Genomic DNA, 15,583 nt, shown 5'->3' with positions numbered 1-15,583 from the left:
ACATGAACACACATACACACAGACACATATGCACACACTTTTTACACATTTGACAAAATCACAGTGTGTAAATTGCTCCATCCTCTATTTGTCTGAATATTCCCGTTTTTAGTTCTTACACCATACTAGAGCTGGGTCAGCTGCAGCAGCTGTTTCTAGACCAGGGCTCACATGCCCTGGCTGATGTGCCAGGTGCCTCAATCCAGAGGTTTCCTTCCTTGGTTCCGGCCCAGAGGTGCCGTGAGACCGGGCTGCAGCCTGTGTCCGAGCCAGGCAGCCGGCCCACAGCAGGAGAGGCTGGAAGCGGGCAACAGTCTCTGGAAACCGATCGCACAATATGAAACAGCTTTTTTTGGGTGAACGAATCTGCTTCTAAAAAATCCATTGAAATAAATCAATCAGAAATTTAGTTAGCCTATATTGATGGTTATCAGTGCAGATTATAGTATGGATAATCTACGTATGTATGAGAAGTGATTGGTTTAATTTTGATCTGTCCAAATGCTGATTTTGCATAGTTAAATAAATACCACATTTAAAATAGTGAGTACCAGAGAACTATGAACCCCAGATGATAAACTAGTTGATATGATCTTAATTCTGCTTTAAAACATTCAGAAAAAATGAAAAAAACAAAAGAGAAAGAAATTCAGAGGAAAAGAACGAAAGAGGCATAGCGAAATTGCAGCAAATCTGCCAATTCTGCAGAGTGAGGCCGTGCACGGCTGTGGAGCCTTCTCCTCCTTCTCTGGTTCACTGTGTCCAGTTTTTCCAACTGAAAACATAAGTTATTTTAAAGCAGAGGGTGTATCCGCGAGTCCGTGTGAAAAGTCACAGAGCCGTCCCTGTTGCGTGTCCTCACGGACGGCGTCTCCTGTGGTTTCCAGGCCAGCGACCTGCAGCGAGGCAGGACCTACGTCTTCCGGGTGCGCGCGGTGAACGCCAGCGGCGTGGGGGGCCCGTCGGACACGTCGGAGCCGGTGCTCGTGGAGGCCAGGCCAGGTGGGACTTTGACTTTTCGCCGCTCAAAATGCAGACGTTTATTACAGAGCCGAGATGACTTGGGGGTGTGTGTATCGCGTACGTGTTAGTACGTGCGCTTATGGATGGATGGATGGATGGATGCACATCTCGCCGTGTTTTTAACCACTTCGGGACCAGCGTTGACTATAGTCGACAGCCACAGATGAACGCGCACAGCGACTCTAGCCGACAGCCGTGACATGACTTTTCTAATTTTTCATCTATCAAAATAAAATTGTGAACATTTGAAAATAGCATAATGAAAACATATATGTACATGTTACCCTATTCTGATTTACATGACAAGTGAAGCAGCCTGTAGAGTCAAACAAGCGTTCAGGGCCTTCAAGCCTTCCTCACCACGCAGGAGCAGACGGACCGCCGTCAGTGCCCAGCGCAGACTGCCCTGGGGCTGCGGGCCGCTGCGGGCGAGGCTTCGCAGCCCTGAAGTGGCTGAAAGGACACGGCCAGCAAGTGAAGTGAAGTGTGCACTGTGGCCCAGCCGGGCACCAAGACCCGGTTTGGTCATCGTCACGCTGGGCAGGGATTGTTCTTGGAGCAGTCAAGAATGCGCAAGGAGGGAGGGAGGCGCTTTTTATGTTCATGTCGCATTTTGATCAGAAAAGCGTAAAGCTGTTGGTGATTTTCTTGGCCCTGGTGAATAATGCCCCCTCGAGGCAGCCTTAAAAGGGAGTGCTCTGGAGGTGGGAGACAGGATCCTGGGGTGCACAAGCTGTTTGTGACGCTCCAACAGAACACCTGAGGCTGGGCGGTGTGATAAAGAGGAGATTATTTGGCCCACGGTTCTGCAGGCTGGCGGGTCCAACAGCACCACGTCTGCTGGGTATCCTGTGAGGGCCTGGCGCCGGGGAAAGGGCGCGGCAGAGGGGCGGGCGCCGGGGAAAGGGGCCAACATGGTGTGCAGTCGCCCTGCCCGTGGGAACTGAGCCATTCTGTCAGTGAGCGGGCACTGGCCCCGTCTGTCCAGAAAGACGTGAAACTGTCTGAACAATCTAATCTCCTCTCTAAGGCCTCGTCCACTCTCCAGCCAGAGGCTGGGGTGTGTCTCGCTCAATCCCTGATTTCTAAGGGACAGATTCTGGCTCGAGTTGGGCCAGGTGTTTACTACATGGCTGCCACACGGCTGCCACACGACTGCCAGGGCCTCCTCTGCAGGGTGGGGGAAGGATATCTCAAGGAGAACAGGGATCCCAGGCACCTGGCCAGGCAGCCTCAGAAGTTGTCTACCGTGGTATCAAATGCAGAAAAGGAAGTGCGCAGAAATGTGGTAAATTAAAAAAAAAGAAAAAAAAAAAAGCAACAACCAAACAACCAAGCGGCTCTAGCATCTGTCTGCTTCTTCTTCCGTGATTCCCCGGGGCAGCCCAGGGTGGGTGTTAAACGAAACTGATGATTCCAGGTAAACCGAGCTCTCAGCTGGGGCTGAGAGCCGCGCCCTCTCTCCAGAAAAGCCCTAACCAACAGAGCCCTAAGAGCCTCCCGTTCCCACGGCGCTCACTTCCCACTCTCGCTGCGCAGGCACCAAGGAAATCAGCGCCGGGGTTGACGAAGACGGCAACATCTACCTGGCATTCGACTGCCCGGAGGTGACCGACGCCTCCCAGTTCACCTGGTGCAAATCCTACCAGGAGATCTCGGACGAGGGGAGGTTCCGCGTGGAGACCGCCGCGGACCAGTAAGCCAGGCGGGCGGTGGCCGGGCGTGGGGCGCGGGAGCTCCGCGCAGAGACGGCCACGCTCACCTGCTGCCTTCCTTTCCAGCTCGAAGCTGTACTTTAAGAGCCCAGACAAGGAGGACCTGGGCACCTACTCCGTGTCCGTGAGTGACACCGATGGCGTCTCGTCCAGCTTCGCTCTGGACGCAGAAGGTAATTCCCGCGTGGCATGGGCTGGCCACGGAAGGGCTGATCCCACTCTCAGAGACTGGCACCGATGCTGGAGGGGCTTATTTGCTCAGAGAGAAAGGCTGCGTGTTTGCGGGAGCCGGGGGAGTGTTTCTCATAAGCCGCCAATGACTTTAGAAATCAAATGCACTCTCGAGTTTGTGCTGTGTCTAACAGACAATCATCACTGGTCGGGACATGCTGCTTGTACTTGCTCAGGCTTCAACTCGCTCCTTCTAAGTTGAGTTTCAGACACATTTGAGCAGTTCAGCATGCAGGAAGCCATGTATGGGCACACACATCCGCATAGTAAGTGACCGATACAGCACCATGGGCGGCTCCCCTTCCCTCCCTCCCAACACAGGGAAATCAGGATGATGGAAGGAAGCTGCTTTTTACATGCATGAAATATTTTATTTATTTATTTATTTATTTATTTATTTATTTATTTATTTATTTATTTATTTTGAGACAGAGTCTCGCTCTGTTGCCTGGGCTAGAGTGCTGAGGCATCAGCCTAGCTCACAGCAACCTCAAACTCCTGGGCTCCAGCGATCTTCCTGCCTCAGCCTCCCAAGTAGCTGGGACTCCAGGCGTGCGCCACCATGCCCGGCTAATTTTTTCTATATATTTTTAGTTGGACAATTAAGTTCTTTCTATTTTTTTAGTAGAGACAAGGTCATGCTCTTGCTCAGGCTGGTTTCGAACTGCTGACATCGAGCTATCCTCCTGCCTCGGTCTCCCAGAGTGCTAGGATTACAGATGTGGGCCACCACACCTGGCCGCATGAAATAAATTTTAACTGCCCTAGTCAAAATCTCTTGCTCTTTTACAAATAGAAGACAGCAGAACGAAATGAGAAAAGCCTATTTAGTATAATCCAGGGAAAAACAATAGTTTTCCTAGGCAGGTTCACAGATCTGAGCTCACCAGGCAAACGTGCTTCAGGCCAGTAAGGCCGGTGTTTTTAACCGCCCGGGATGATGAGTATTTGTGTGCAACCCTGATCCATCCTGCCCACAGGGCAAAGCCAGCTTTACGCCTTTTTCAAAACAAGAGTGAGGGGTGTAGAGTGAACCCTATACTTTTGAGTCTCCCAGAGTTTTCTATTAAAATGCAATATCTCCTGGAATGCCCTAAGATTTATAAGCAAATTCTTTAGTCATCTGTCAGTGCCCTGGTTGACAACAGGCTGAAGGTGTGATCTGAGAAAACCTGACCCAGGGTGGGTGCTGAGGGTGGGCTGGGGTGTGGGGTGGGCTGGGCACCTATCCAAGGAGAGGGCGGCTTGGGGCGTTTGCAGGTCTGGCTCAGTGTCCGTTAAATTCAGGTAAACTCCTGCAAATTAAACAAGCCACAGCGGAACAAATGAGTGAGGTGGACACGCTGTCTCTCTTTTCCTGGCCCTCAATTCGCTGCTCTCAGACAGGGACAGAAACGGGCCGGAAACCCTCCCACACTTTTAAAGCTGCCTTGGCTGGCCCTGGCTTTGGAGTCTTCAAAGTTATGTACTCACAAAAAATCCTTACATTCTGAAAAGCTATGTGTTCCTCTGCACCATTTTTAAGTTTGCATGTGAACTTTTCATTTTTATTTCAAATAGTTTTCAAAGGATAGAATTTCTGCCCTATCCTTGCACTGCATGTAGACTTTAAATATATTTGAGGCAACACCTTGGAGTTGCAGGTTTAGCTGATTCCGTTCGTGGAAATTCCTGCCGGAAGATCTAGCTGGAAGAGTCTGCCCTTGTGGGAAACCAACTGCCAGCGTCAGCTTGCTTTTGGTCAGCAGAAGGCTGGCCTCATCTTTCAGCTCAGAATAAAGGTGTTCGTGTCCTCTGGGACTACCGTCTCATTTTTGAATTCCAATTTGAAAAGAAGGAAAGAAGGGAGAAGGAATGGCTTAGAGCTTCAGCTTTTCTTACCTTGGTCGTGGAAGTTTCTCAGGAGCAATGCATTGCGGTGCTTTGGTTTTCTTTCTTTCTTTCTTTTTACTCATGGTAATAGGCCATAGTGGTACCATGAGAAGTATTGATAGGTACCTTTGTCTTTAATGAAATCGAAGAAAGACATTTTGCAGAGGGGAAGGAAAATCATAGACCACACAAGCACATTCTCAGCCAACCAAAGCAGCTTTAGGAAAGATCAGGTGTGGAAGGTTGACAGGACGGATGGAGATGGTTGGTGCTTGCAATGCTCTGAGATGTTCACACGGAGTTAGAGGACCTAGAAAGGCACCCTTTAATCTGTCCTCTTCCAAGGCGTCCTACATTCCATGAATACACCTGCTCCACCCAACCCACGCTCCCCAAGACCCGCCCTCGCCGGCTCTCGAAGTGGCCTCTTCACCTGGTGAGGATCTGATTTGCAGGCAGCTAGCAATTTATCGAAGTGTTAGAGGTCTCCTTTCTGTCCTTTCCACTTTTAGTTCAAATTGCTTTCCTGTCCTCAAATTCAATCTTGGTGGCACTGAATCTTTGTTCTTGGTTCAGCCTTGCTGTTGTCTACAAACTCCTGAAGGTACAGGTCCAAGCCAGTTAAAAATATATATATATATTTTAATTTCAGAGCTGGAACGTTTGATGCTCTTGAGCAACGAAATCAAGAATCCCAGTAAGTAAGCCCCGGACCTGAGCGTGTGACTGTGGACCTGTAGGGCATGTCCTTTAACGTAGGAGCCCTGGATGGGGCAGCGTGGGGGGGGCGCTCCTCTCACCCCTTCCAGTGTACAGGGATTGTGACCTGTTGATTTAAAACAAATGGTAGCTTATATTGTAGCTTCCAGAAGCTTGCATTGCTTAGAGAGTGTTTTTAACTTGGGGCTTTGTAGCTGTTGCTAATCCAACTGAGATATCTACCCAAAAAAGTCTTCAGTGGTTGGATTGCGCTGAGTATAGAAAGAATTCAGGCACCTTCGATCATTGAACAAGTACAGAAAGCAAACAGGTACCACGAGGCTTTAAAATGCAGCAGCTGGTTAATTAGAGTTTTATTTTTCTATTTTCAGTTTCCATAATCTAATACTCCACGGTTTCACATTCTCAAAACACTCAGTGACTAGGACTGATATTTTCCTATGACAGGCAGCTGTTCCTTCTCACAAGGATCCATGCATTATTGACTTGCCATTTCTTTTCTTCCTGCAGCGATCCCTCTGAAATCGGAATTAGCTTATGAGATTTTTGATAAGGGCCAGGTCCGCTTCTGGCTGCAGGCAGAGCACCTATCTCCGGACGCCAGCTACCGATTCATCATTAACGACAGAGAAGTCTCCGACAGCGAGGTGAGCTCCCGTGTGCGCCATCTCCGGCTTTGAGGGAGCCGGCTTTGTTTCGTTTGGGTCAGTCACCTCAAGTCGACGTTCTGTGTTTGCTTCCGTCCCTTTTCGAGCTGTAAAGATCAGGTGTGGAAGGTTGACAGGACGGATGGAGATGGTTGGTGCTTGCAATGCTCTGAGATGTGGCCGGGCTTAGCGAAGACAGCAGCCCAGTCTTTCACATCCAAGCCAGTTGGAATTAAAAATGACAGATTATGTTTAGGACTTGGAGCGCACTTCTGTGAAAAGGTTTGGGTTACATGGGAAGAAAATATCCTTGATGGATCAGTTTATCTATTCTTGATAACGGTTTTGGAGGCATATGTTTTCTGCCCTGTAATGAGGAACGCCTCCCTGCACCCCCCACCCCCTGACAGCTCCCCAGGGAAGACACAGGTTAGGGAATAAATTTCTGCAACTGACCTGACCGTTTTGGCTGCCCTCATGGAGTGGCCAGCTGATCTGGACCGAGAAGGCAGGGCAACTGTCAAAAGTGCATGTCCTGCGGCAGTGCAAACATGCTGGCCCTTGCTCTACTTTTAATTGTGTAGACAGTGAGTCCCACGATAGGAGCAGGTGTTCCTTTTCTGGCTGTGGAGTATTTTAGAAGACAGTGATTGCATTTAGATGCCTTTCCTCTTGTCTGACTATAGCACACCTGGGAGCCCAGTTACAGGACGGCCTATTTGAGTGGGGGGTTTTCTTTATTGTTCAGTGGTGGGATTGGAGGTCTCTTGAACCCCACCATCTTTACCCAGTGGGTAGCGGCCTCGATATGCTTGGCCATCCTACTAAGTCCTAAATGCTGCATTCATTTGTTCGCTGCACGAATGCTAAGCAAAACTGTGTGAGGCAGAAATCTCTCATGCCTTGGGGCAGCCCACCTCAACTCCCCGGTGCTGGACTTGCGTCCACCCCGGCCTTTGTGTCTGGCGGTATTTACTGAAGCTTGGTTGGTTAGAGGGTGCCTGTCAGATGGAAATCCTGCACAAACAAGGACCATGTGATTTTCCTCAGCCAGCCGACCATTCCCCGTGAGAGTCAGGACATACTTTAACACTCCCATAAATGGGAAAGTTGGCTAAAAAGTAGAAAATACGTAGATTCTTTTAGGCTACCAAAGAAATAACAGTGTAAGTATTGTCTGCAGGAGACTAATGTCCTATCAAGGTAATGGGAGAGATATTCCTCGAGCAGAGATCATGCTACGAATCGAAATGGAATTCAGTGTCATCGAACTTTATTTGCAGAACGGTTCTTTCGGTTAACATTTCCTGCCCGCGGTATGGAGCTTGCTTTAAAAGATGGGAGTTGTTGCTCTCCAGCTAATCTTTTGGAACGTGACTGCACTATCTCACTTCTTTAATTAGCAATCCACAGGTGACTTTGGCATTTGGAGGTGGATGCTGTTTTGTGAAAGTCACATAAAAGCCTGTATTTATGGCACTTGTAAAGTCGTTGAGCTTCATCTTGCTGCATCATGGCCTTAGCAAGGAGCCTAATTATGTTTCTAAAACCCACCCAGACACGGTGGTGCGGTAGCTCAGAACACAGGACAGGCTACTACTGGCTTGTTGAGAATCAGACCTTCTAGTTTCTCAGAGCTAATTAGAGTAAGGTCCTACCCTTCTCCGCTTACAGGCGTTTGATGTGAGCACAACGTCACACAAAGAAGGACCTATGGTGCCTTTGTCTGATCAACTTGAAATTCACCCTTGATATTCAAAAGTAAATACTCATAGCTGTAAAGAAATCCAAGGGCCAAAGGGAGGGCGTGTTCACTGGGCTCTCATATTCACACCCCTGCTTGTGCACTGCAAGTCTGGAAGGAGGGGGACAAGGTGTACCGTGATTGACACGATCACTGGGGCGAGTGCCGAGGTGCAGGTCCCCTGCGTCCACTGCCTCAGGATGAGCCCTGCCTTTGGATGTGGCCTGGGCACCTCCAGGGCTCTGCCTAACGTCAGACCCTGCACTGTCCAAGGGAGGCCTGACACACAGTCCGTTGTCAGCACCCTCAGAGTGAGGACAGCTACAACGTGAAGCTCACTCCATTGCCACTGTCCATGTGGGCTTCCATCGTAGCTGGAGATGTGTTATGTTATTTTCTCCCTGTGGATTTTAACATTTCACACTGGAAGCCCCTTCTTGGGTACCGTGCAGTGTTTCTGCTGAGCCGGTCAGTACCTGGAGCTGTTTGCATTTCCGGGGGCTCTCCATCCATGCATAGCTGGGGCTTTGTCACCAGTTGGAAGCTGGTACCCCAAGCTTGATCCTTGGTCCTCCCAGCGGTTCCATCAATACAATATCATTTTGTGTTTCTGTGTGTCACGATCCCTTAAGCTGTAATAGTCAGTGCAGCTGTGAAATGTGGGGAGAGAGAGAAAAACAGGAAGGGATCTTGGGAATTCACTGTGGAATTCTGTTTCCCCAATGGCTCCCAGGCGCACAGAATTAAATGTGACAAGGCCACCGGAGTTATCGAGATGGTCATGGATCGGTTTACTATCGAGAACGAGGGTACCTACACCGTGCAGATTCACGACGGGAAAGCCAAGAGCCAGTCTTCCCTGGTTCTCATCGGGGACGGTATGCTGGGCCAGGCATTTCCACGTGTCCGTGAAAAATAACTCAAATCCTTTGGACCGGGGAGAAGCAAGCATAGTTCACATCTTTTTTTTCTCTCTCTGTCTCTTAAATATTGAATTTAGCATTCAGGACCGTCCTAGATGAGGCTGAATTTCAAAGAAAAGAATTTCTCAGGAAACAAGGTGAGTAGCCAGCTGGCTGTCCCACCACTGGCCCAAAACGGAGTCGTGTGACTTGAGTACTTGTCTGCCGCAGACCGGACATGATGCCTAGTGGCTCTGCGGGCATCTTACGTGATCGGGGAATTAGGTTATTTTGTAGCTGTGGAAATCTGGGCACTTCTCTGCTTTGCTCTTTAATGTGTTCTGTCTGTGTTTTTTCCCTTGCTTCTACCTTTAAAAGCCCCAGATATAACAGTAATAATAATAATTGTACATTTCCTGCTGTTGTATTGTCACAGGAACCACCCCTGTGACCACGCTCTGCACTGACCGAAAACAAACAAACAAACAAAAAAAACAGGAGATGGGTCATGAGATATAAGATGAAGATATTAGTTTTTATTATTTTGAGTTATTTTTATTTCTAATAGTCAAAAATATTTTGCTCATTGCCACATGACGAACTTCTTTTTTTCTTTTTACCAATTTTGTAGAATGTATTTGTATGAAACAAATCAATACATACATTCTAAACCCACTTTGCATTTTCATGTTGAATGGGAAAATGGTGTTAGTAGCATATGACTAAACACCACACTTATTTCAAATAAAAATGGTTGATATTTTGGGAAAAACACTCACAAATCCACCTTTGCATTTGAATGCTCTATAAATAAGTGTTGACAGAATCTCTAGGTTTTTACCTAAAAAGCTATCTTTCACCTCATCTCTATTCTGTTATTTTAAAGGATTTATGTACTATCTTGTTGAATGTCCAATAAAGCATATGTTGTGAGAAAGAAAATATAATGAGTTTAATGTTCTTTTTAAAGAGTAATAGAGATGAGATGTCAGCAAGAAAGGGCGATCAGATAGTCTGTTCCTGCCAGGAAATGCGGATTCCAGAATTAACACGCGGTTTCACAGCCCCGGAAATCATCTCAGTTTCATAACACAATAAATGTATTATTATATAAATATGTATAATACAGACCCACAGTGCCTATACACCCGCCCCTACATATATGTACATATAATATCTATATCATGTATTTGTTTGTTTATTTTACATCTTTTTTCCTTTCTTAAAACTTAGTTTTTCCCTTTTTCCCTCACAGGCCCCCATTTTGCTGAGTATTTGCACTGGGAAGTCACAGAGGAGTGTGCAGTGAGACTTGTCTGCAAGGTGAGAAGCTCAGTCCTGCCTCGCAGGGGAGCGGCTGGGTGAGACCGAGCCGAGGGCGGAACCGTTAGGTGCAGAGGGGCCGAGCGACTGCTGGGTCTCCTGGACTGTGTAGTTTACGGTGAGAGGAACCTCCATCATAAACAGAGGAAAATCTGTTAAAAATGTCTCCTAAGCCCAGGTGGAGCATCAGAGAGGGTTAGCTCTCAGGAGATGAGAATCAGGCTGTGCCACGTACTATCTAGGAGTATCCTGTGGTCTTTCCTGGATATTTATTTATATATGCTTTAGGTGCCCTTATTTTATTTTATTTTATTTTATTTTATTTTATTTTATTTTAGAGACAGAGTCTCACTCTGTTGCCAGGGCTAGAGTACCGTGGCGTCAACCTCGCTCACAGCAACCTCAAACTCCTGGGCTCAAGCGATCCTCTTGCCTCAGCCTCCCGAGTAGCTGGGACTACAGGCATGCGCCACCATGCCCGGCTAATTTTTTCTATTTTTAATTGTTTGGCTAGTTTCTTTCTATTTATGGTAGAGATGGGGTCTCACTCTTGCTCAGGCTGGTCTCAAACTCCCGAGATCAAGCAATCCTCCTGCCTCGGCCTCCCAGAGTGCTAGGATTACAGGCTTGAGCCACTGTGCCTGGCTTAGGTGCCTATATTTTAAAGAGAGGTGGAGAGAAGTTGAGGGAGTTCAGAAAAGAGACACATGAGTTATTTAAGGGAATAAGAACGACCACCTGCAAGACAAACTCATTAGCTGAGGATATTTGTTTTGGAAAACAGCAGGTGAAGGCCAGTGGGGAGGCTTTTATTTAGCACACGGTGACCGACAACGTTTTAGCCTTTGCAGAAGAGAATAGAGGAGGGAGTGGGGTCAGGAGATGGCAGGAGATTGGATCGGCACAGAAGATGGACACAACTTTGAACGCTGGATGGCAGAGCTCCTCTGCTGGAGTCTCGTGGTGGCTTTGGTCCATTCTAGGAGTTTTCAAGGAGCGGTTCTGACTTTGGAAGGAGGATCCTGCTTTCGGCGCCAATGGGACACGCCCCTGCATCTGTGCCCCACGCACTTATGGAGTGACTTCTCTGTGCCCAGCAAGCTGCTGGGCTGCAGGGGACTAGTGTCAGCAAAATAGACAAAATCCTGCATTATGAAGATTACATTCTGGTGTTGTCAATAATCGAGACAATTCCCACAGAGCACCTGGAAATTCTAGAAGATGTTGCACCACTCCACTAGCAGAACTTATCACGCTATGTGATTGCTTGTGATTTTTTAGTCATTGAGGTCATTTTTGTTTTTTCTTTGAGACAGAATCTCACTCTGTTGCCTGGGCTAGAGAGCTGTGGCGTCAGCCTAGCTCACAGCAACCTCAAACTCCTGGGCTCAAGCAATCCTCTTGCCTCAGCCTCCCGAGTAGCTGGGATTACAGGCATGCGCCACCATGCCCGGCTAATATTTTCTATATATTTTTAGTTGGCCAATTAATTTCTTTCTATTTATAGTAGAGACGGGGTCTCGCTCTTGCTCAGGCTGGTTTCGAACTCCTGACCTCGAGCCAGCCTTGGCCTCCCAGAATGCTAGGATTATAGGCGTGGGCCACCATACCCAGCCTGAAGTCACTTTTGTTGCATCCATATGGGATGCAGATGCAGAATTATCTTCTCCTGTAATCCAGTGCCACCCCACGCTCCATTATACGGAATCAGAATTCCTCCTCCTCCCTAAGACACGTACCTCAGAGCGTGCCAACTGTAATGCTCGCCCATCCCGGGAATTCTGAAAAGCTTTGTGTCTAATGCAAGCTACTGCCAGTGACTGGACTGTGAGGAATTTCAGTGCAGGAAGGTCCTCATCCCCAGGGGGCTGATCTGGGGACGGTTTCACCTCCTCTGTGTCCATGCATCTGAAATGTCATATTGCCAAAAAATCAGCCGCTAAATAGCTTTAGAGATCTCTAAGGGTATTCTGTATTATTTGCAAATCCTAAAATACATTGCTTATGCCTTGTCTTTATTAGCGACATTTCATGTAAACGAAAAGATCTTTACGCCTCTAATTTCATAGGCTGAGAATCGGCGGTCCTTCCCTGTGCACCTGCCAGGGTTTAATCATTTTAGATGCTGGGATTTAGAAATGCATTCGCCCTTACTGGAAGTGACAGCTTTTCCATGAGCCTCTGTCTGACACATAATAAAAATTGATTCTTTTTTTTTAGGTCTGTGATTTAAAATCCGAATCGACTTTTTTTTTTTTTTTCCTTACGAGTCAGGGGGATTCACATACTAAACTTTAGATTTCTGTCTCACAGGTTGCAAATACCAAGAGAGAAACAGTTTTCAAATGGCTCAAGGACGATGTTCTCTACGAAACAGACAAAGTGCCTGACTTGGAGAAAGGGGTCTGTGAGCTCCTTATACCAAAGGTATCACATATGGAATAAAACAAAGCAGAGTCCAAGCAAAAAAAAAAAATAGTGCTTTCAAATAACTTGTAAATAAACTTTGCATTCTTCCAATTTGCATCCTGAATTTCCAGGATTTGCAAAGACATTGCATTAGCATCTATCATTATGTTGGGGTATTGATTTTATGTCAATGTGGGATGATTTGTTTTGTCTGTAGCTGTCAAAGAAGGACCATGGTGAATACAAGGCCACCTTGAAGGATGAGAGAGGCCAGGACGCTTCTGTCCTCGAAATTGCTGGCAAAGGTAACAAACAGGACATCTTGGAGCTTCTGAAGAGAAATTCATTTTGCTGATGGGATAGGACACTTTTGTCCATGTCCTTAGTCATATAGCACTTTGTTTCTTTAGTTGTAACACTGTAGAGGAAACTGTATTTGTTCTTTAGTTGCATTCAAAGCTTTCCAATGTTTCAGAAAAATGTATGTATGATATTCTTTTGGGCCAATGCGAAATGCCATTTCAGCCCATTATCCAAAGCCAAGTTTTATCCCATTACTAATGCAGCTAAAAATGATTGACACACTGTTGCAGTGATTCAATTAAATGTATAGTTGGATTTATGTTGAGTGAAATGTTCTTGTTCCTTGTTTAAAGAGTGAATAGGTGAGTAGGATTTATTGCACACATCAGCCTTTTATGGATAAATATTGCTGTTTTAACATGATCTTTCAAACGAACATCACAATTTCCTGTATCAATTTAATTAAACGCGGAAAATGCTGCTTTCTGTTAAAATTATACACCCTAATGGCAACTTTCTCCCTTCTCCTTTTTTAGTGTATGAGGATATCATTTTGGCAATGAGTAGAGTCTGCGGTAAGTAAATGCCTTCTGATTTTCAAGTCACTTTGGGTGCTAGCGTCACTATTTCCTGAGATGGGCGTCACCACTGCAGAGGAACCACAGTGTGCGTCCCGTGCCAGGCCCTGGATTACAAGGCAGGACGGTTACTGGCTGCCTGGTGACACTTTTTCTTAACTCACTTTCCAGCATCATGGTTAGAGTCTGTGGTTTGCTTTAAGAAGCCCCATGTGGGCTGGGCACCGTGGCTCACACCTGTAATCCTGGCGCTCTGTAATCCTGGAGTTGGAAACCAGCCTGAGCAAGAGTGAGACCCCGTCTTTACTAAAAATAGAAAGAAATTAATCGGACAACTAAAAAGATATAGAAAAAAAATTAGCCGGGCATGGTGGCGCATGCCTGTAGTCCCAGCTACTCGGGAGGCTGAGACAGGAGGATCACTTGTGCCCAGGAGTCTGAGGTTGCTGTGAGCGAGGCTGACGCCACAGCACTCTAGCCTGGGCAACAGAGTGAGACTCTGTCTCAAAAAAAAAAAAAAAAAGCCCCGTGTGGACTCCAGTCCACTTTGCCTTAGGTTAACTGGGATGACTACTTTGGGCGCCGTTGCCGTTGGCGTGGATAGCAATGGTAAATCATTCAGCCTCTCACTTTGCGTCTTACCTGTTAAACCGTGTTAGCTTTGCAAACAGATTCTCCCTCCACAATGGGCCTTCTGTGGAAACTATGAGAACGAAGATATCAGCTATTAATTTGATAACGATAGCTTATAGTTGCATAGTGCTTTGGTACTAACCATTATACAATTATAATCACTGTGGGCTCTCGAGAGGTCACCTGATTTATACCTTCAGAGCATGTAGTGAAATCCCGGCCAGTCAGGTGGTTTAACTGGGTATGCAGCCAGGAGAGTTGGACCCTGACCAGAAGAAAACTCATCTCTTCGTCCCAAGCTACCCTCTTGTCTCAATAGTTTCTCTGGCATTCTTTTCTTTTTTTGAGGTAGTCTCACTCTGTTGCCCAGGCTAGAGTGCTGCGGTATCAGTATAGCTCACAGCAACCCCAAGCTCCTGGGCTCAAATGATCCTCCTGCCTCAGCCTCCCGAGTAGCTGGGACTACAGGCATGGGCCACCATGCCCAGCTAACGTTTTCTATATATTTTAGTTGGCCAATTAATTTCTTTCTATTTTTAGTAGAGATAGGATCTCACTCATGCTCAGGCTGGTTTTGAACTCCTGACCTTGAGCGATCTGCCCGCCTCGGCCTCCCAGAGTGCTAGGATTACAGGCGTGAGTCACTGCACCCGGCCTCTCTGGCATTCTTGTGAAAACCATTTTATGCTGACTTTTTATTGCTTTCACAGAACATCTCTATAAAGTGAACTTTATTTCTTTCTGCTTTTTGCTTCATCGAAATGATACATTTCGTATGAGTTTTACTCTCGTTGATCATTAATGGACCAAATACCACTTCACAGACAAGCTGGCCACTGTAGGAAACTAAATGAAGCCCTTTAAAAGTGACTTCACTCCTTTTTAGAAAAATATTTATTTATTTTTAATTGACAGAAAAATAATTGGGTATGTTTTATGAGGTGCAATGTGGTGTTTTGATCCATTGTAGAAAGATTCCATCGAGCTAAGTAACGTATCCATCACCTCACATACTCATCATTTATTTTTTTATGGTGAGAACTTTAAAAATCTATTCTTTTAGCAATTTTGAAACATGCAATACATTAGTGTTGACCGTGGTCACCACGCAGTGCAGTAGACCTAACACCGATTCCTCCAGTGAAACGGGGCTCACTTTGACCAACATCTCCCCTCCCCCACATCCCTCCCTCTCCCCGAGCCCTGGCACCCACCCTGCTACTCTCTGTCTCTGTGAGTTTGACTTTCGTAGATCCTGCATATAAGTGAGATCATGCACAGTTTGTCCCGGTTCAGCTGTCAGCCCGAAAGGAAGACGCTGAGGCAAGATTAATATGAGAGCGTCTATTCGGGCCAAGCTGGTGGGTTGCAAGCTGGGAGCAGAGACTCAGGTTGCTGAGTCCACACTCCTGTTAGCAGACGCTGCAAGTGGATTTGTAACGGCCAAAGGAGGAGGGCAGGGAGTATCAGGAACTCTCACTGA

General features: G+C 46.8%; 1 protein-coding gene across 1 annotated transcript in view; it reads left to right on the top strand.

Moving 5' to 3' along the window:
- The window catches only part of MYOM2 (myomesin 2), a 64,417-nt gene that overhangs the window by 37,337 nt on the left and 11,497 nt on the right, over positions 1 to 15,583 (top strand). The window contains exons 21-31 of the mRNA XM_012788800.3: positions 888 to 1,002; positions 2,563 to 2,719; positions 2,805 to 2,911; positions 5,494 to 5,538; positions 6,072 to 6,208; positions 8,686 to 8,830; positions 8,953 to 9,012; positions 10,110 to 10,177; positions 12,491 to 12,604; positions 12,804 to 12,891; positions 13,426 to 13,464. Of these exons, the coding sequence (XP_012644254.2) occupies positions 888 to 1,002; positions 2,563 to 2,719; positions 2,805 to 2,911; positions 5,494 to 5,538; positions 6,072 to 6,208; positions 8,686 to 8,830; positions 8,953 to 9,012; positions 10,110 to 10,177; positions 12,491 to 12,604; positions 12,804 to 12,891; positions 13,426 to 13,464 (1,075 nt within the window). The remainder of the gene's footprint in view (positions 1 to 887; positions 1,003 to 2,562; positions 2,720 to 2,804; positions 2,912 to 5,493; positions 5,539 to 6,071; positions 6,209 to 8,685; positions 8,831 to 8,952; positions 9,013 to 10,109; positions 10,178 to 12,490; positions 12,605 to 12,803; positions 12,892 to 13,425; positions 13,465 to 15,583) is intronic.

Source organism: Microcebus murinus, chromosome 24, assembly GCF_040939455.1.
Source record: "Microcebus murinus isolate Inina chromosome 24, M.murinus_Inina_mat1.0, whole genome shotgun sequence".
NCBI classification, from domain to species: domain Eukaryota; kingdom Metazoa; phylum Chordata; class Mammalia; order Primates; family Cheirogaleidae; genus Microcebus; species Microcebus murinus.
This window is presented reverse-complemented; position numbering and strand designations above follow the sequence as displayed.